Consider the following 22049-nt stretch of genomic DNA (forward strand, 5'->3'; position numbering starts at 1 on the left):
TTTTATGATTTTATTAAAGTAAAATGTAGTGTCTGTCCTCTTTGCTGGTACAATTAATTAACTAATTTCTTGCTCTGCTTTTTATTTATAGCTAGGCATCTTTCTTTTCAAACATTTATTTAATTTTTCTTTAAAGGATAATTCATTGCTTCAATCATTCATCGCTTAGCCAACTGATTCCATCTTGGTTTTACATATCCAAATGTAACTTGTTCATAAATGCATTGTTTCACTATAAGATGCACAGTAGTGTTGAGGGTCTGTGTAAGAAAGGAGAAATATGTGTTTTATATCTCACGAAGTGAATGTAATTGGATTAAAAGGAAATTTCCATACCTCTGCACCGATCATTCAGGAAAGGATCTTCCAGTTCTGGTGTTAGCTTTCTGATTTCACAACCTGGAAAAATACCAGCTGCAAATTAACATCTTTTGTTGGAGGACACATAACAAATATAATCAGATTATAGGGAAGATTTTAATCAACTTTGTACTTCACCACCTAACCAGGTTGATGCCATTAGATCTGGAAACATATACTTGTAAGAATAAAAATATAGAGGCAGATATTCCAATACGTTACCAAAACTTTTGGTGAGTCTTAACTGTGTTCCTCTGTGTGAGTCTCATTGCTCAGACTGGCACAGAAAAATAACAGCAGTATATTCCACCTGTCAGGTGCCATTGTGCTTATAATATAATCCACTGAATAACGCAAACTTTCATGGACCTCCCAGCTTTCAGACTGGGAAATTTGTCCACTGAATTTGTACTAGGCTAATGTATTGTCAGTGCAACAATCCTATTTAATTGAATGTGGGCTATTAGTTGCTGGGAAAAGATAAAGTGAACTTGTTTTTTTTTAAGTTGCAAGTTTCCAATGTTTTGTATTATCTTAAACACTTATTTGTTAACTTTTAATTATTTAATGGATTCCAAATAATTTTGAGTGTAAACAAATCTTAAATACATTCAGAAACATTCATTAATACTGGCAGCTTTGATAGCCGATGAACCAGGTGAAGAGGAGGAGAGAGACCTCACTGTCTGTTAAAACATTTTCTTGACCATTCAGGCAGCTGCATGCTCAAGACCTTCAGTAATTCATTGCTCTGAACAATTGGTAGGTTACAAAATATAATTTTAGTTTTGAGACTTCTCTTGACAAAATTAGTGAGGCTAACAGGATGAGTCCAAGTTTATCTTGAATGGGGATTGTTGTGCAGTGTGTTGACTAGGCCCCACACGTCATGGTGAGGATTATTTGAAAGAGTTGATTGGATTTTTTCATACTGCTTGTGGTTGCCACAGATCTTGTATGGTGGTATTTCAAATACCCAATGATGGAAAAAAAATTGCTCAAAATCCTGTGAAAACTATATTGGTCATTGTTTTTTCCTGACTTCAAATCCAAGTTAAAATATTGGTCCTTAAACGTTCTTAAACTAGGGGTAGAGTTTGATGTCTGATATAATCCATACAGCTTTCACATTTGACTGATTTGTGTTCTTCTGAATGTAGGTCATCTGTATTTCCAGAAAAAAACACTTCCAAAGATTGCGTACATCATTTGACATCAGAGCTCCCAATATCACAATATGCACAGGTTAAATTCCTGTCATGAGGGGGTTTAGAGAACATCCATTTTGGATTAAAGAGTAAGAAAATTAAAAGATAGCAAGTTATTTTGTTGCACACTAAATGGTACCATTTGAGTTTGACTGTGAAGACAGCTATTTATCAGTAGAATGGAAGATTACAACAGGTGTAGTGATTGTGTCTCTTGTTAAAGGAGATATTATTCAATAATATTTAAACAGATACAGTAGAGCCCATAATTAGCATTTTACCTTTTTTTTAATCACCTGAGAATTTTGTTTTAAAAGAGCAGTGAGCCTCTTAGAATGAAAGGAACTGAGGAAAAAAAGTCTTCACATTTTTTTTTATTTTGCAAAGAAGCATGACAAGTTTATTGATTCACGATCAATTCATAATCAGAATACAAAGCATTTGGACTTCGTTTTTTCAGATATAATGCTGCTGTACATTTGCCAAACTTGCAGAAGGCTAAATGAAGCAAAGTAACTTGGCACTAATTTAATGCAAGAATGTTTTCATTATTACTAAAATAACTTCCAACTCTTCTTCTAAAAGAGCTCTGGGATCTTTGGTGACCATCTAATAACACAGACATGCAAAATGCAGCCAGATTTAACCCTTCTCAAAGCACAATGTAAAAAAAAGCAGCCCAGAACCTGTTAATTGCTAAAATATGTACCAGAAAATTCAGCATTCTCTCTCACACAATAATGTGACAAGTAGAAAAAAAGTTCAAAATTAAGCATCAACTTTCTACATCCATGTTCATTTATGTTTAAATGTTAATACTCTGCCACCACACAAGAATGCACAAGAAAATAGGTGCAGGTGTCGGCCTCCAGGCCCCTCAAGCCAACCACACCTTTCATGCTGATCTATGTGGCCCTCTTTCTCTTCTGTGTCTGTTCCTGATAACCCTTAATTCCTTAATCCTGCAAATGTTTATCCATCTTCACCTTAAATGCATCTAATAATTTGACTTCCACTGCCCATGGGGGCAGAGAATTCCACAGATTTGCTACCCTCTGGGAGAATCCACAGAACAATGTTTTAAATGACCAATCTCTCATTTTGCAGTTATAGCCTTTGATTCATAACTCAAACATCTCAAAATGTATACTGAAAAGCCCCTTTTGAATCTTTATATGTTTGAATAAGGTCACCCCTCATTCTTCTAAATCTCTGAGGAATAAAACCCTAATTGTCTGGCCCTTCAGGATTGGACAAGTCTTTCATCCTTGGAATTAGTCTGGTGAATCTCCTTTGGAAGGACTCCAAGACTACTACATCCTTTTTTTTAAGGTTAACAGACTAAATATGTGCACAGTCGACCTGGTGTGGCCTCATCAATATGCTGTACAACAATCCCCATTCAAGACAGAGAAGGTATTTCGACACTAACTGCTTTCCTCTCTCAATTTTACCTGAAGTTTGTGAATCTCCTGTGTGATTGCTGGTGTTTGGAGTGTCAATGAGTTCTTGATCTCCTACACAACATGCTCTGTAAACTTGTCCACACTCATAACCCATGGCTGGGTTTGCTTCACAATTGTGTCCATTGATTTTAGCTTCTTTTCCAAGGAGACAACATTGGCAGCATTTCTACGAAAGCACAAATGAGAAAAAGGATCAATATATAAATTCTCTCCCATTAACTACTAATTTGTGAAGGCAAGGAATGGAGAGAGTGTGATCAAACACAAAATTATAATCCAACCTCTCTGCAGCCAATCTGACCCAGACACAACAAAGACATTTTATTTTGTTACCTGACGTCAACCTGCCATAAACATATGGGCTTCATCCATTCAGAGCCAATTTGATTCACTTTTCCTAACTGGGTTCTGCACTGGGTTCATTTCATCAAGCTGGGTTCAGCTGCAAGTGTCTGACTGACTTCAGAGGTCTATTATTTCAGCAGTAGTACATGGAAACCTCATTAGAACGCGATTCATTAATCATTAATCCATAAGTGTGGATGTCTGTGTACCCCAAAAGTTGCTTTCAGGTGGAATCGCCTTGAGAATGCGGCTCCGGAGCCAGCTGCGAGTGTCTGTGAGGGATGTTCAGTTAGCAGTGATGAAGGCGGTGTTCTGCCACCTTAAAGGTCCACAGCGGGGAGAGGTGCCATGGAGCAAACACCGGCTCCTGAGTCGGGCCAAGGGCAAGCCGCCTGACAGCCACTCTCCCCGCTGCTGACAGCCCCCCTCCCTGCTGCCAACAGCCCCCCTCCCCGCTGCTGACAGCCACTCTCCCCACTGCCAACAGCCACCCTCCCCGCTGCCTGACAGATCCCAGCACGGGACATCAGGGCTGGGGTGGCCGGGATTTCAGGCCCTTGTCGTCCTGCGCCTGCCACTCCAGCCCCGTAGTCCCTTGCTGGCCACTCCAGCCCCGTAGTCTGCAACTCGGCTGTAACGTGGTATGAAATCTTGGACCCCAACTACCACATTCAAATGAGGTTTTACTGTATTTGCTGCTTCGTTGCTCAGGAGATGGGTAATGGGGCTCTGCACTGGTCTACACTGCACTGTAGTGTACCAAAAATCTGCACTGGTTTTTTATCTGTCTCCCAATATTTCCTTTATTCCTTCCAACTTGTCAGAACAAGGAACTTCCTCACACTGATACAGCATCTTAAACACACCAGAGATGATATCATGCATTGTATGATGTGGAAATGCAAGCCAATTGGAATAATGACTCTGTCTTTCTTCCCAATTTTCAGTTATATCGGAATGGGAAAGCAATGGGAAAGCATAGATCACAGGAATGCCGAAAGAGTCTTGCAATCATTGGCGGGCAACCATTTAGCTCTTTTCTAGTCTTTCAGATCAGCTCACTGGCTCAGCTGTGAGGCTGCCTTAAAGTTATATCAGGTACAGTCTGCAACAAGATAGTGATTGAGCAATAGTACTAGTTATAGTACCTAAGGCCAAAAAAAAATCTGTTGGCCTATGTTGACTAGAAGGTCATTTTTTAAATGGTCGTGGAAGATGACCAGAGCATATCTAGGGTATGGGAGGCATGGGACATGCCTTGGGCGCTACTTGAAAGGAGGGTGCCACTGAGCCAGTGCCTTCACCGCCTCCCATCCCCATCAACGTTGCCATCAGCACTCCCCCCCCCCCACCCCCCGACCTTGCTCATCCTCCTTCCTCGCCCTCTCGTTTGGTCTCAACTTATACAAGGCAAATACGACATAGCACCCATCAAGGCCAGCTCTTGCAAAACCTCCTTGTCACCGTTTATTTTGACGCATTGGCCACCCTTGCCATTAAGCACAGTTTATGCCAGTCTAAAGCTGCTTGAATGTGGTCACTTAGAATTGCTAGGTGAATACAGAATTACTCCATGAGGTGGACAGCTGCCAGTATATTCCCAACTGATATGTGCAGACATTGTATGCCAACCCACAACATCTTTGCAAACAAATGAACTGAGCAGTACCATCCATTGGGGCTTGAAGCAACTTCCCGATATTTCACAAACCAAAGCAAAACAAAATAAACTTTCTCACTGTACCCTCGTATACATGACAATAAATTTGAACTTCTAAGCTACGTAACCACACTGCACTCGACAAATGAGACTCCTATCATCCATATCTTTCCACATGCCATTGAGAAGGCCCATATTACATTAAATTCATAATATGTAAACATCAATAATATTCTTTATTCTGTAAACAAAGGGTGAATAGTGTAGTGTATGCTGATGTTAATGTTGTGATAGATAATTTGGACCAGCAAAATTGTGTGTGAAAGCTACAATAAACAAAGCTTTATGGAGCTCATGAGATTATTTGAGTGTGCTTTTACCTTGTTTTACATGCATAACTCAAGGTTGTTAAAATCATTCCTTTCAATCTGCCCTTTGGGGAAATGTAACATACAGGCAAATGTTCTGCTCCTTTCTGTGGACTGAAGGGAAAGCTTATGGAATTTTTTTCTCAAGAAGGGAATTTAGGTAATAACCCTGATGTAACAGGTACCAACAAGCTGCAAGATGAGACAGGGATCAGCAGAATCAGGCCAGAATAATTCAGAGACTGGGAAACCAAATGCACAAGAATTTCTGGGAAAACGTGTCACTTCATCAATAACTATCTATAACGAGAACTGATCTTTTTCTGTCTCCACAAACTGCCTGATTTATTAAATATTTCCAGCAGACACTATTTTTATTTCCTCTTGACCTAAAATACTGATGAGCCAATATTAGGCCAAGATAACATCTTAAGAAAGGAGTTTAAAAACAACCAGGATAAGGTGCATCGAGGATCATAAATGGTCGATGGTCTATTTATTAAAGAAGTTGTATATCATTTTAATGGCTTCTTCTCCTGACCTCTCCCAGCTCTTTGAGATAAAATACAACTTTAATGTCAATTTCAAGCATAATTTTTAATAATGTTCACATAATCGCTCATCAGAATTGAATCTGAGAAGAGCCCAAATGACACAGAAAACTTGAGGTGCAATCTAAAAATATCAACAATCAATCAGTATTTTTTCCAAAAATTCTCTGATGGCCATCTGAGAAGGATAAATGATGTGTTCTGCTGCCATTTCAGTCAGCAGGCAAAAGGGAGCAATGTTATGTTGGTCAAACAGATGAAGCCAACTTAGGATAAAGTGGCTAATGCAGGAGAAAGGAACAAAAGGTTGAAAGTGCATTCTAGGCTCACTGTGGGTTTGGATATTCCTCTCTATTTAGATGACCTGGACCTTGAGCTCTACCTATTAATTGCTAATCAATGTTAATGTCTGTGTCAGCCAGAACACTCCAAACTTTCAGCTTCAAAGTAACCCCATCACCAGACACGTCTATCCCTTTCTGCCATTCACTGAGATTACTCCCTCCATGACTCTCTTGTCCACTCATCCCTCCCCACCCACCTCCGTGACCCCTGGTAGTTTCCCTTGCAAGGACAAGGAGTGTAACATTTGTTCTTGAACCATCTCCCTCACTACCTGAGTAACCCTTCCACATGAGGCAAAGATTTACCTGCTGCATTTAGTGCTCCCAATGTAGCTTCCTCTACATTGGTGAGTCCAAATGCAGACTTGATGACCATTTGACTGAACATTCATGGTCTGTCTCCTGGTTATGTGTCATTCCAACTCCCCTTCACATTCCTACACCAACCTGTCTGTCATGGGCCTTATCCACTAGATAATGTCTTCTTTCTCATCCTCCATACTCCTTCTGCTCTTCACCCGATGTGTCTTTTTGTTCCCTTTCCCATCCATAACCACCCAGCTCCTTCTTCCATTCTCAGCCCCTCTCAGTCTTGGTTCCATCATCTTCCACCCCCATCTCCCTTTAGATTCTTCTACTCTCTCTCCTCCCTATATTTATACCTCCATTCTCATCTCCTTAGATTTCAGCACTGGAAGCTTTGTCTTCTAATCACCACTCTACACTGTTTGACTAATTTTCCTCCACCCCACCCCCCTTCCTTTGTCAGGCATCTGTTAATCTGCCTCTGCCCATCATGCTTCAACTCTCCCTGGTCCACCAATCCCTCAGACCAATCTTTTTTTTTTCCCCAACTGATTTGACTCAACCACTGACTTCCTCTAGCTCAATATTTTTCAGAATGCCCCCCATAACTCACATTCCACCTCAAGCAATCCCTATGCCATATGTGCTCTGTCATATCAATGATTTTATACAGAGAATAAAATTGGCACCCTTTTTGAAATATTGTGAAGTAAAAATCTTATAATATGTCAAGGCATTTAGAAGGAAAAATATACATTACCTTAGCAGTGTTGTATTGGTCTCTGACAACGTTAAATACCATGCATGCTTGATTTTCTCTGGCCACATTAATGCCATCTTCACAATGAATCTCCTCCAGCTTTACTCGACAACATTGTTCCTGTGCTATTCTGCAACATGGAATTTGAGAAATTTCAATCTCCTTTCAAAACAGGAAATAGAGGTAAAAGTCAGCCAAGTTTTGGAAGTATTTTGTGGCTTCATTAACGAGGCATGTTGAGGATTGATCAATGCCACATGTTATTCTATATAAGGGAAAGATTTCTAAAACCAAAATGAAATTCAACCATAATTGCTTTGTGCTATGAGAGCTTTCAGAAAGATAAGAAATGCGACCATCAGATTAAAGAAAGAAAACTAAACACTAACAATTTGTGGGAACAGCCGTGGAAATAAATTGTTGCTTTCTAATCCTTCATCTGGCTTCCCAAAGTTTCGTTCTACTTCTAGTCTGTTGGCCATCGCTTCTTGGCTTTTTGGCTAAGATCAAGTGTAGTCTGCTGGGCATTAGTTGAGCTACATCTAGCTTTGTGCCTTTGACATTGTGCAAGTAGTTCTGAGAAAGAAATGAAGAAATTCAGGGTGGCAAGCTTCATAGTATTCTCTGCTCATAAGTTTGTACATGTATAATAGAAATAATAATAATAATAAGTACTGGCTTACATAGTCCCTCTCAATAAACACACATAATCTTCTAACCAGTGGAGCTGCTCCCCATCTGCAATTTCTGCTCCTAGCTCCACTGCAAAGCCTCATTGACGGATGCCTACCTTGAAGTTCTACTCCTCTCTTCAAAAGGAGTTTGTGTCCTCCCCAGCGACTTGTCTCCGCCGCCATCTTATGCCACACAGTTTCCAATTCCATTTCCTGGCTCCCCAGTTTGGACTCCACAAGGATGTTTTTGGTAGGTCTCTTCCCTGCCCCTCCCCATCCCCATGTCTCTCTCTCTCTCTTTCTACCTCCCTCTCCATATCCCTCAGTCTCTACCCCATTCTCTCTCCATTCAGAGAGCTACCTCATCCCATTATCACTTCTCAGCTCTTTTCTATTCTGCCCTTCCACCCATATTCACTGTGACCTTTTGCCTAAGCTCCTCCTCCTGTCCCTTCTTCCCTCCTCTCCTCTTCTTCCTCTTCTCCTTTTTATTTAGGCGCCTACCTGCTTTTCGCTCATACTTTGACAACAGGCTCAGGTCCGAACATTGGTTATATTCCTTAATTTTCTGTGGACACTGTGTGACCTGCTGAGTTTCTCCAGCACTTTTGTGTATTGAAATCTTCTGGTCAAAATTTTTCTGACAATAGAACTCAAGGACCAATCCTCCAAAATGTAAGAGATGATGAGCAAAACTCATTGGGAATTGTCAATGCTTCTCATCAAACTCTACTAAACATTATGCAATCTCAATGATTTTACTGGGGGTTCTAGATTAGAAGACAAGTGGAAAGTTCATTTATATTTTAATTATTAGTTTCAGATTGTTTTTAAGTGCTTTAAAATTTTTGCATTATATACAAAGAAACATTTAGAATCAGTTTAAATCATTTCAAAACTGACAAAGCTTTACTATTGGGGCACCACGATTAGTATAGTGTTTAGCATAATGCTGTTACAGCTCGGATTCCAATCTGGTGCAGTCTGTAAGGAGTTTGCATGTTCTGCGTGGGTTTTCCCTGAGTGGTCTGGTTTCTCCCACCTTCCAAAATGTTCAGAGGTTACAGGTTAATTGAGGTATTTGGGCGGCACAGGCTCGTGGGTCAGAAGGGCCTGTTACTGTGGTGTATGTCTAAATCTAAATTGTTAAAAAATGAAATGAAATATCATTTTTGTCCACTGGGAAAATAAGCAAAGATCTTTGAGGAAGTGTGCCTTTCTGTTATTTTACCCACGTCAGAATCACAGTTCCATGCAGCTGAAAATCAGAGAGAAGCAAGTTGTTCAGATAGGCCTCTCAGATTTAGGCCAGGTACGTGCAGGTACATAGGATCCACAGGTAGCAGCCCTGGTTCAGAATGGTCCAGCCCACTGTAACATTTGGACTTCGAATGAAAAATGGTAGAAAAACAGGAAGTGGTGTTCCAATCTCTCTAGGTTGCTTTTAAATTGCTGTAAAAAATGATGTACAATTGTAAAAAGTCAAGCCCTACTCTTGTGTCCTTTGAAGAACCAATTTTATCAGGGTGCTAATTGATATAAGGCATGATCAAACATTCACAATGACCTCTTTACATTTTCTACCAAGCATAACTTTCCAGCCATGGTATTTTGAAGGCTAGGTAATTTGGGCATCACTTGTTAATCCTCTAAAATTCACCTTTCATTTTTCTGAACTTCACTGAGTATAGGATAATGTCTTCTAACCTTTTCTTGGTCTCAGCATTCCAGAAATTAATGCAATAATTTACATTTTGACATATCCAAGAAATTAAATGCACTTCAAAATAATTTCACTTGAAAAGTTAATGGGGAACCAGGTTCTTAAACTACTGCCGTCATTCCAGTATATGTTCCAGTGATGATAAAGGAATGCAGATCTATTCCAAGTCAAGATGGTGTGTAACATGGAGGGAAAACAAATGGAATTTTTATTTTTATTGCAAGGGAGATGGAATTTAAAAAAAAGTTTTATTACAACTTTGATGAGACTATATTTGGATAACTGGCTTAGTTTTAGACTCCTTTTTTAAGGAAAATTAATACTTGCCATGAAGCTCTCTGGAAAGTTTACTAGATTGATTCCAGACATATAGTTTATATCTTATGAAGAAGGATTAAGTAGATTGTGCCTTTACTTTCTGGAATTCAGAGGAACAAATGAACATGCTTGACAGGATAGGTCTTTGATGGAAATACAGATCTAGGGGCAGTGGTTCATGATAAGAAGACATCCACATAAGGCTGAGATGAGAAACATTTTCTTCCCTCAAAGCATTGAGAATCTTTGGAATTCTTTACCACTGAGCTGAGGGCACTGTTGGTATATAAAGTCAATGCTGAGAAATACAATTTTTTTTTAAGATCAAAAGTAGTTACGTCTAGCAGTAAAATGGAATTGAGGCTTGAATCAGCAGTGGCTGAAGGGGGCTATATGGCCTTTGACTGCTCTTAAGTTTTTTTTAATGACCTTGATATCGGGGCATACCAAAATTTTGTACTGGGTTTAGACACGGAGTAACCAGTTTACATATCCTAACCATTCTTGAGTAGTCATATTTTTAATGACAGTTATTAATTTTTTGAGTTCTTATTTCATTTATTTATGGCATAGAAAGGGGCAATTTAGCCCATCAACTCTAGGCCAGCTCTCAGGGCAATTCTATAAATCCTATTTCACTGCCAATTTCCCCACAACCTATTCACTCTCACATGTCCATCAACTGCACCCTTTTACTGCTCACCTGGGTCATTTACAAATTCCAGTTAACCTTCCGGTCTATATGTCTTTGGGGTGTGGGAAGAAATGCAGCATCTGGTGAAAATTCCCTTGGACACAAGGAGAACATGCCTCACAGACAGCACCTGAAGTCAAGATTGAACCCAGGTTGCTGGAGCTGTGAGGCTGCAATATTACCTGTTGCATTTCTGCATCACCCTATTCTTTATTCCTTGTGACCCAAGTGGATTTAAAGTTCATGAATGTGGAACGGCAGGAAATACAGTTCAAATGTACTGAATCAACAAATTCAGCGAAGCAAAGCTTCAAAGGATTCTGAGATGCATTGAACATTTAACATCACTCACTCAAGAGAAAATCACTCTTATGCAAGCTATTTACAATCATAAAAATAAACTAGTTTTCAGAAAAATCAAAATAAATTTAAAAATGGGATGTAAACACACACATTTCAAATGCAATAATGTACATAACTTGGGCAGAGAAACTTCGTACTGTCCTTACATTTTACAACCTGACCACTCTGTGGCGCAAGGACAGCTTCTTCCCCACTGCCATCAGGTTCCTGAATGATCAATGAATCAAAGACACTGCCTGACTTTGATGTTTCAGGCACTATTTTTAATTATTTTTGTAAGGTGGTTTATATGAATGTTTGTACTGTGATGCTGCTACAAAACAATGAATTTTGTGACTTATAATAGAACACCTCAGCACAGTACAGGCCTGTAGGCCCTCAATGTTGTGTCGACCCATGTATACCTTAAAAAGTCCTTAAAAGAATACTAAACCCTCCCAACCCTGTAACCCTCTGCACCGCTTAACATCCACGATATGTTCTATGAAATTGGGTGTTATGCGATGTGGACGTTGTGCGAATACCATATTATATACTTAGAAAAGCGATAATAGATACTGTAGGGTATCTGTAAACTTTGTCAGTAGGGATCAGTGCGGGGACTGACATGGGCTGTGAGGAGAGAGTGGGGCAGTGGGATCAGTGTGGGGACCGACACGGGACTGTGGGGAGAGAGCAAGGCAGTGGGACCAGTGTGGGGAACGACACGGGACTGTGGGGAGGGAGCGGGGCAGTGTGGTCAATGTGGAGACCAACACAGGTCTGTGGGGAGAGCACGGGCAGTGGGGCCAGTGTAGGGACTGACACGGGGCTGTGGGGAGAGAGCAGGGCAGTTGGATCAGTTTGAGTATACAGTATACAATTTCCTATAGCTAGCGATCGCATTTTCTGACTTGCTTGCAATAACTGAATAATTATGGGACCAAGGACATGTATGTGGTCAGACATTGCCTGAATGGGCATTAAGTTGTGCATACCTGTATTTCTTTTATCCATTTGCCTTTCTAGAAGTCTATTAGATGCCCCTAATGTTTCAGCCTCCACCACCATTCCCTAGCAAGGCATTCCAAGCACCCATAACTCTTTGTGTAAAAATAAACATACCTCTGATGTCTCCTCTAAACTTCCCTCCCTCCACTTTGTACATATGTCCTCTGGTGTTAATCTTGGCCTCAAAAAAGGCACTGGCTGTCCACCCTATCTGTGCCTCTCATAATCTTGTAGACCTCTATTAAGTGTTCTCTCATCCTTCTTCATGACAATAAATTCTGATTCTGAAACATGCAAAACTTGAAGGCCTTCTAACATTGTACAATCCTCCCTGTCCTCCCATTCCTTGCATGTTTAAACCCACAAAGGCATTTTAAGAATAATTTACCAATCATCTTTTATGACAAAACCACCCAAAAGGTCACTTCCCAAATGCCTCACTCCAGGTTTCCACAAAAGTTCAAGGGTTAAGAATAACTATTTCCTGAAAACATGCTTTCAACCTCAAAAGTTTCAACCCTACAGCACATACAAAACACATTTCCTGTTTTTGCTGGTCTTTTTTGTCTTCACCCATGTGAAACCCTTAAGGCATTTCCTGTATTTCTCAATGTTATCTTTCATCCTCCACCCTCCCCCCAAAGCCCCTCCCCAACCCCACTTCATCACCATCATTCACCCTGTCAGGAAGACGCAGATAGTGAGATGTTCAAACCATCACCAAAGCCAAAAATATTGAACTTTAACATTCTCAAAATTAAATAACTTTAATTGCAGTGATCTCAAACAGAGCATCCAGTTTTCTAACCAGAGAAGGAGGAGTTCAGAACAAATGGGAAGCTATCAATATTGTGAACGAATATAATGATAGAAAGATGACTGCAGGAGTTTTGTGAGCAAGTATCATTATTTTATTGTCTATAATACGCAAGATTAAAAATTAATAAAGTAAAAACAGACTGCCAAAGAAACTTTATGTAGCAAAGATAAAGATACTTAACCGATGTTTCAAGATTGAGCCCTTCCTCAAGGTATGATGAGAGATAGAAGCAAAGGATTAATGAAGAGAGGAAATAACCTGCATCTATACAAAGACTTTCACAACTTTTGAAGTCCCAAACTGATTAACATTAGGTAAAAGTTCCGTTATTGTCACATAATACTACATTTAGAATGTAACATACATGAAATTCTTTAATTTTTCTACCGTAAACAAGACAGTCACCACTTTGTCCAATGCCCCTCACAGAAATGACACTGCAGTGAGGAACGAACCCATCATTTACAAGACCAGTGCTCTAACTACTGAGCTATCAGAACTTCAGAATTCTTTTGAAGTGTAATTTAGACAGCACAGACCCCCACATTGTGCAAAGTAGTCTGGAAATTCTTCTGCATGTTGGATCACCAGAGTTATGAATGCGGAAAAGTATTTTATCTGCCATGAGTTGTGATTGTTACAATAATGAATCTTGGCATTTTGCATCATTACTTACAGAGGTGATGTATTAGTTGCAAAGTCAAACATAAAACACTTTTCATGGCAGAAACCATTGAGATGTTAATCACCATCGCTGCTTAAAAATTCAGGCCTTAATGGGTAAATTTCTCCTCAGGTGGTTGGAACCAGACACCTTGTGATATGAGACAGTAAGGGAAGAATTATCTTGGAGATGAAAAAAAACTAGGATAATTTCGGGTATCTCCATCTCTCTAGTCCTTCCCCTTCCACTCAGAGAGCTATCCCCTCCCCCTATCACTTCTCAGCTTTGTTCTCCCACCCATATCCACCTATGTTCTCTTGCCTGGGGGCCTGTGTTCCTCCCCCTTGCCCCTCTCTCAACCATTTTATTCAGGCATCTGCCTGCTTTTAGCTCATACTTCAGGCCTAAAGCGTTTGTTATATATCTTTATCTTTGCTACATAAAGAACACATGCTGACATGCTGAGTTTCTCCAGCATTTTTGTGTAATTTGCAGACATTCTTGTTTAACTTCAATTCACAAATATACTCATCACCAGTTACTCAGAAAGGGAAGGGATCCTTTAAAATAAATAGCTAATGAAGGGCTGTGCCTACATTCAAACATCATGCAATTTTTAAACTATATATTCATGCTAAATAAGATCTCTATTGCCTGCTCCATATAACTGCTATAATTTACCTGTTCAACTTGTACATAGCACTGATTGCATTTAGAAGTTGGCTTTTGGATAAAATCAATCATGATTTTATATGATGGAACTTACAACTCAGTGATCCTCCTGTTGCATCTTAAAATTTTTGGAATCATTTAAATCCATCTCATCTTTCGGATAATATTTCTGTTGATACTGAGCTTTACACTGGGGAGCAGGGTTCTGTGTTAGAGTGCCTATGCTGGAGATGGACTTGAAGCCAGATGCTTCTAACTTAGTGGTCATATTGAATGTAAATGAAACCACAAATCAGTTGAGTCGAAAGACCTGTTCTTGTATGGCACACCATTGAAATTTTAATGTTCAGATTTCATCAGCTATTTCAAATGATATGAACAAAATCTCTTGATCTTTTCATTTCCAATTATTGATATGACATTGACTACCTTAATTTCTTTAGGATGTGTGCTTAGCCCACTGCTCTACTCATTATACACCCATGATTGTGTGGCCAGGCACAATTCCAGTACCATCTATAAGTTTGCCAATGTCACCATAGTTTTTGGCAGAATCACAAATGGCAATAAGGAAGCATACAGGAGGGAGATAGATCAGCTCGTTGAATGATGTAACAACAACAACCTTCCACTCAATGTCAGCCAAATCAAGGAGATGATTGTGGGCTTCAGGGGAACACAACCCAGTCCTCATCGAGGACTCAGAAATGGAGAGGATCAAGAACTTCAAATTCCTGGGTATCAACATCTCCAAGGATCTGTCCTGGATCCTCCAAGTTGATGCAGTGACAAAGAAGGCTCGCCAGTGGCTATACTTTGTGAGGTGTCTGAGGAGATTTGGTATGTCACTGAAGACTCTCTTAAAATTCTATAGGTGTACAGTGGAGAGCATTCTGGCAGGATGCATTACTGCCTGGTATGGAGGCACCATCTCTCAAGTCAAGAATAAACTTCAGAGGGTTGCTAACTTGGCCTGTGACATCACAGGCACCAGATTTCACTTCATCGAGGACATCTACATGAGGCAGTGTCTTAAAAAGCAACCTCTATCCTCAAAGACCCCCACCACCCAGGCCATGCCCTCTTCACTCTGCTACCATCGGGGAAAAGGTACAGGAGTTTAAAGACGAGCACTCAATGGCACAAGGACAGCTTCTTCCCCACTGACATCAGATTCCTGAATAATCAATGAACCAAAGCCACTGCCTTACTTTTTGTGCACTATTATTTTTACTTATTTATAGTAATGTTGTAAGATAATTATAATATGAATGTTTGCCCTATGATGCTGCCTAGAACATCAAATGCCATGACTTGTTCACGACCATAAATTCTGATTCTCCTTGTTCCAACCCTGTTTCTGCACAGCTCCACTTTCCCACCACATCTCTTTCTCTGCATCAGTGACTGCATCAGAACTGCCTCCTGCACTCATGCAGAACCTAACAATTTTATCTCTTTTACCACCAACTTCCACACTGCCTCAAATGTTCCTGGTCCTTCTCTGATACTTCTCTTCCTTTTCTCGATGTCTATCTCCATATCAGGAGACAAACTTGGCACAAACATATGCTACAAACCTAGAAAATCTCATAGCTCCTTGAATGCCTCTCTTTCTACCACACCATCATTTTTTTTCTTTATTTCTCTTTCTTCTAAGATCTATTCCTAAAATGAGGCCTTCTGCTCTAAAGCTTCTGAAATATCTGCCTTCCAAAACCATGTCTCCCCACAGTTGATGAAACCGTCACAAGGATTTCCTGCAGATCTACTCTGACCCTCCCTCTTGTCAGGCAGAAGATAAACAGCTTCCTTGGTCCTTACCACTGACCCCACCAGCCTCCACAACCAAGATGACATCACTTCTACCAGCTACAACAAAATATTATCACCAGTCACACCTACCTCTCAATGCACCCTCTCTTTGGGATTCTCTGGTCTGCGTACCCTTCCCCATCTCATTACATTTTCCACTGCAACGATAGGAAGTGTAACATTTAGCCCTCCACCACCCCCCTCAATACCATACAGGACCTGAAACAATCCTTCCATGTAAGGCAGAGGTTCACATGCATCTCCTTCGCACTGCATTAGGTGCTGATAATGCAGTCTCCTCTACATTGATGAAACCAAATGTGGACCAAGTAACTTTTGTGGACCATGTTTTCTCTGTCCACAACGGCTATGTTGTGCACCCAGGCACATGAATTCTAATTCTCCTTCGACACCAACCTATTTGACCTTGGCCTTCTCCATTGTTATGGACAGGCCAAATGCAAACTGGAAGAACAACATCTCAAATTTTGCTTGGGTAATTTATAATCCAAGTACAAACATTAAATTTCACAGTTTCAGATAACTAATGCCCCACCCACATCCATATGCCACATGGGTTAATTCTCCCTTTATTTATCCCTCTCATCCCCTCCACTCACCTTGAAGTCTCCATCCTACCCCTCTTCATACTTCTGTGCTCTAGCAATATCTCCTTTCCCACCTAATCCTAATGCAGAGACTGAATGAAAAACATTGACAGACATCTTTTGCCTCGACAGATGCTGCTTGACCAGCTGAGTTCTTCCAGCATTCTATTTTTGTTCACTTTGCATAGTAAATTATTTCCTATTGGCTAAGGACATATTTTAGGATGTTTGAAAAATACCTGCAAGATGACTCTTCCGATATGTGGAGTAGAGAAGCACACTCTTTTTTCTCAGTAGCCCACTTCAGTCCATTGGAACAGCAGCCATCAAATGGACTCTGTGCCGTGACTGCAAGGAAAGAATAAATAATGCATGAACAGTGTTCTTTCTCTCTTGAAAAATGCAACAGATATTACTTTTTTTCCTGGACAGATGTGTCCAAGAAGTTCTTTATGAATAGTTGTACATTTTTGTTCCTTTGAAGTCTAAGTTGAAATGAGGTTTATTCAAGCCAAGGAAAGACCAACATTTGAAAAATTATGCCTGTCACCATCTCACCTATCTTGGGAATGGGCGCAAATCTCATCCCATCAAAACGAAAAGCAACAGATTGTCACACATTGTGTCAATCCATCATCCATCAATTGGAATCCAGGCAGAAAGACAGATAGACCAAAACAAAAGTTAGAAAAGAGAAAAAATAAGAGTGAAATACAGAAAAATCAGATTAAAAAAAACACAAAATGTCCTAGATTCTGAAAGGACAGTTAATGTAAGGGGACTTTATCTGAATGCTAGTGGTTTTCAAATCAAGGTCAATGACCTTGCAGCACAACACTTGAGAAATCTGTGATAGTGTTAAACCAGTCTAGCCATCAATTGCTAGCTTTGAACTGTGAACTTTCTCCATTGATCTGCTTGTCAAACTTCTTGGCTTGAGCTTTGAAATAGGAAGGCCTTCTGAGTGAACTTTAATGAACAACTCGTCCAGGGAGTCTTTGAGGCTGACATCTTTGACTGTCTTCAAGCATTTGGCATTTAGTCCTGTTTCTTCTTACATTTTTCAAAGTGACATGCATAACTTTCCTTCTTGAGATTTCCAGACATAAAGTTTTGATTCCAGTATCCCAAGGTCTCGTACATCTTTAGCCTTAATCATGTTGAATGCGTGAACCTTACCTTTTACAGAAAAAAAGATTTTCTTTTTCTAGCAGTTTGTTGCATTTTGATCTAACTCACCAAAAAAACTTTGCAGTTCCAGAAGAGCACAAAAAAAAATTCAATGACTCATTGTGTTATATCTGAATTCACGTTAAATCGGGGCGCGCAAAATCAGGGGTTCACTGGAAAATGGAAAAGAGTAGCTAAAGTGAACATTGATCATTTGGAAGATGAGTGGTGGGAATTAACACTGGGTAATGTAGAAATGGCCGAGGCTTTAAATTACTATTTTGTGTCATTCTTGACGGTGGAGGACATGTCTAAAGTGCCAAAGGGCTGCTCAGGATGTGGTAGGGAGTGAAGATTTTGATACAATCACCATCACAAAGAGCTAGTGCTGGACAAACTACTGGACCTACAGGTAAATAAGTAGCCTCGTCCAGATGGAATACAACCCAGGGTAATGAAAGAAATGGTGGAAGTTATAGTAGAGCCACTTGTGATAATTAACCAAAGTTCGCTGAACTCTGGGCAAGTCCTGGCTGCTTGAAAACAGCAAATTTCATGTCACTGTTTAAAAAAGGATGTAGGCAAAAAAGCGGGTAACTATAGACAAGTTAGTTTAACGTCTATCACCATGAAAATGTTTAAAGCTATAATTAAGGAAGGAAGAACAAGACATCTAGACTGAAGTTATTCCAACAGGCTGAGGCAACCTGGATTCAGAAAAGGCAGGCCTTGTAACAAATTTACTGGAATTCTTTGGGGCTATAACAAGAGCAGTGGATAGAGGGGAATAGGTAGATGTTGTAAATGTGTAGTTGCATTTCCAGAAGGTGTTTGACAAGTGTGGTGCATAAAAGACCTATTCATAAGATGAGGATGCATGGAGTTGGGAGTAATGTATTGGCATGGATAAAGGATTAGTTAACCAACAGAAGGCAGAGATTTGGGATAAAAGGGGTGTTTCTCTGCTGAGAAGTACTGTGAGCAGAGTGCTGCATGAGTCAGTGTTAGGCCTGCAGCTGTTTTTTTGGCAAGGAAGCACTAAAGGCTAAAAATTCCACAAATTCACTCCTCCTTGGAAGAAGCAGTTCCTCCCAATTTGTGTCTCAAAACTGCCCCTGACCACAGAGACCCTTTCCCCTTATTCTGGTCTCACCTACCAGTGGAAACAACCTTCGAGCCTCTCTTATCTTTTCTTTCATAATTTTATGCATTTATATAATATACACTCCTCATCCTTCTCAACCCCAATAGGTACAGCCCCAGACTACTCACTCTCTTTTCTGTATAACATTTGTTTAATAGTGAGTGTTTAGTTGCACATCATCAGTCACTTTCATCTTAAAACAAGCAGACTGATGATTGTAAAACAATGATATTTTGGCTTTGTGATTCAGCACTATCTGGGAAAGTTTATGCTCTGCATAAAAGCATGAATATACCTCCCCACTTTCTGGGGATAGTCCTTGCAAGAATTTGAAGAATGGAATTCAAACCAGAATGGTTTAGATGTTTCAGCAGCTTGAAATTATTTGAAATATTGACTTGGAAATAAATTCCAAACAGGTGACATAATTCCAAACTTTGAGAAGGTCCACAGGACAAATTACAGGAACAAATGTCTCTTCTCAACACATGGTAACTTGTCTATTAACTATTCCCAAATGTGTACAGTAACTTTTGCCAGTGATCAATCCGCAAAAACAAGAACTTATTGCTGCGTGGATCTGCAAAGATTGGGAAACTTCTGCTTTCTCTGCCTCAGTGGCTCCGTTCTACGCAGATCGCTGCCATGCAATAAGGGAGCCCTGCAACAGTTATTTACAGTAGTTATTTGAAGGACAATAGAGGTAAAGGCCATTACCCTAACACCCCCCATTTACATAGACTACCATATTTAGTACAAGTGGCACTTCATACATAAACCCAGCCAATGAGTGTCTAAACAACTTTAAACCATTGAAGTCACATTTCAGCTGAATTGATTTTTAACCAACATTTTGCATGCAGACATCCATGTATACTTATTAGCAAGTGATAAAGGTGGTTTTCTAAAACTCTTTCAACTTCTGTCCCAATCTTCCAACTAAACGTAGACATTCGAGCGTATGCAAATATAGTCTTTAATCTTCAAAGATATCAAGACATGTCATTGAACTAAATTACTACTGGCTTTGGGAAATGAATTCATCGAACTTTCCATGTTCAAGTCTGAAAGTACTGTTTTAACAGTTTGAGCATGCTTCATCTAAAACTGAGACATGATTACAACATGCCTTGCCAAACATTCTACATGCCAGACTGATGTGAAAATGCCAAAAAAATGAAAACAAAATTATTAAAACATTCCTGTGTGTCTTTTTTGATATTTCATTATTCTGTGTCCAAATCCGAAGCATTACAAGTGGATAGAAACATTTTTACAAATTGACTTCAGCAGACAAAATATTTAAATCGCTGATTGCTAAAAGCATTCAATCTCAGATATACTCAGCAGTTCAGCACTCAGTCTGCAAAGGACCAACAATTTGTAGGGATTCTGGCAGACTTATCATATTCAGTTTTAATAAATCATAGATTTCAGGGGGTTTGGAGCAGCCTTAGTTCCCTAAAATTACAGTTTCATATCTCCGTCAGGTAAATGTTTTTGACGATTAAGAGGAGCAGAAAATATATGCCGATGCCACTGAGGAGGAAGGTTGGCCATGGAATGAATATTGTAGGACTTTTAATGCAAGGATCTCAGGCTAATTGGCAGCATGTCTTCCAATTATTTCTATTGATTTTAAAAAGAAATATTGTACAATATGGTAGAAGTGGAGTCTGTCCATTGAAGTCCGTGCCACCCAATTAAACCTGATGATTTTGGAGGGTGGGAGAAAGCCGGAGCACCTGCAGAAAATCAATGCAGATCACAAGGATAACATACAAACTCCTTAAAGACAGCACTGGATTTGAACCTGAGTTGCTGGCACTGTAATTGTGTTGCACTAACGACCACACTAACTGTGCTACCCGGCAGGATTGTGAGTACTGCAGGCATTATTTTGTGAAATGATGTTGCCCAGATGATACAGTTCTTATTGTGCATTTGGCTGGAAAGTACTGCAGTGGGTCATCAGATGCATCAAATCATCTGATGCTCAATTTGACCATCTCAATGTGCTGGTCAATGACGAACCACATAACACGGTGGCTGCTGTTGTACTGTTCTGCTTTGGAATGGTTGAATTGCCAGAAGTTGTCATCAGTCATATCAACATTGAGTATCCTTTTTCAGATAAATGCCAGATAACAGGTATTGAAGGTTTGTCCTTTCGATTAACTCGTGACATCATAGTGGATTTTCCACTCTTTTTTTTTGCTGCCTTTTGGACCAACCAATTGAATATATTGAATCACTATATTTGAAGCAGTTTAATTAAGTCGCCTGTTCAACTTTCATCACCCAATATTTTAAAACTTAGGTTTAAATAATCATTCCTCAAAACAGAACATTTTAAACTTCAGTATCTTCCTGATTAATTTTCATTTTGCCTTCTTTGTAGGGAAGTATATCTTTCCTGAAGTATGGAGTATACAACTGAATGCAATATTCCAGATGGGCCTGATCAAGGAAATGCACAACTGAAGCAGCTGTACTTATTTTTTTGTATTTTATCCCCTTGAAATAGAGTCAACATTCCATTTGCAGTTTTAGTTACTTTGTGTGTGTTGATGAGCTTTTATTGAATTGTGTTCATATATGCCTGAAGCCCTTCAGAGCTGGTTTTCCATCATAAAAACAAAACTCAAATTTATCTTTCTTGGATTCAAAATGATTAGGCTATATTACAAAATGGTGTGCCTCCATATTTACCATTTTAAAATTATGTATGGACTTGTAAGTTAACAAAAACTGAACTCAGCATTCTGCCAGAAAGTAAAGGTGAAAAACTGAATACTTCAACACTCAAGAATATATGACATAGGACTCACTTCCTGCACAGTTATAGTATGAAGTGTTATCCAAAAAAAACATATAGTTTGATGCTTGACACCAGAGGCAGAAACATGTTGGGGTTTTGGATGGATCAGAAGAAGAAAAAATATATTTTTAAGCTTGTGTAAGATGAGTTACAAATTTTCCAATAATTACCCTTGTAGACCAGCTACTTTAAAACATTTTTCCGA

General features: G+C 39.6%; 2 protein-coding genes across 4 annotated transcripts in view; one reads left to right on the top strand and one right to left on the bottom strand.

The window, feature by feature from the left end:
- Positions 1-22049, top strand: part of LOC138745947 (structural maintenance of chromosomes protein 1B-like) — a 299213-nt gene that overhangs the window by 153149 nt on the left and 124015 nt on the right. The window lies entirely within an intron of this gene.
- fbln1 (fibulin 1) overlaps positions 1-22049 on the bottom strand; it is a 104878-nt gene that overhangs the window by 81198 nt on the left and 1631 nt on the right. For all 3 annotated transcript variants that reach the window (XM_069903529.1, XM_069903526.1, XM_069903527.1), the window contains exons 2-5: positions 16949-17057; positions 7369-7498; positions 3023-3200; positions 337-399 (exon numbers count right to left, since the gene is read on the bottom strand). In XM_069903529.1, the coding sequence (XP_069759630.1) occupies positions 337-399; positions 3023-3200; positions 7369-7498; positions 16949-17057 (480 nt within the window). The remainder of the gene's footprint in view (positions 1-336; positions 400-3022; positions 3201-7368; positions 7499-16948; positions 17058-22049) is intronic.

Source organism: Narcine bancroftii, chromosome 11 (genome assembly GCF_036971445.1).
Source record: "Narcine bancroftii isolate sNarBan1 chromosome 11, sNarBan1.hap1, whole genome shotgun sequence".
NCBI lineage: Eukaryota > Metazoa > Chordata > Chondrichthyes > Torpediniformes > Narcinidae > Narcine > Narcine bancroftii.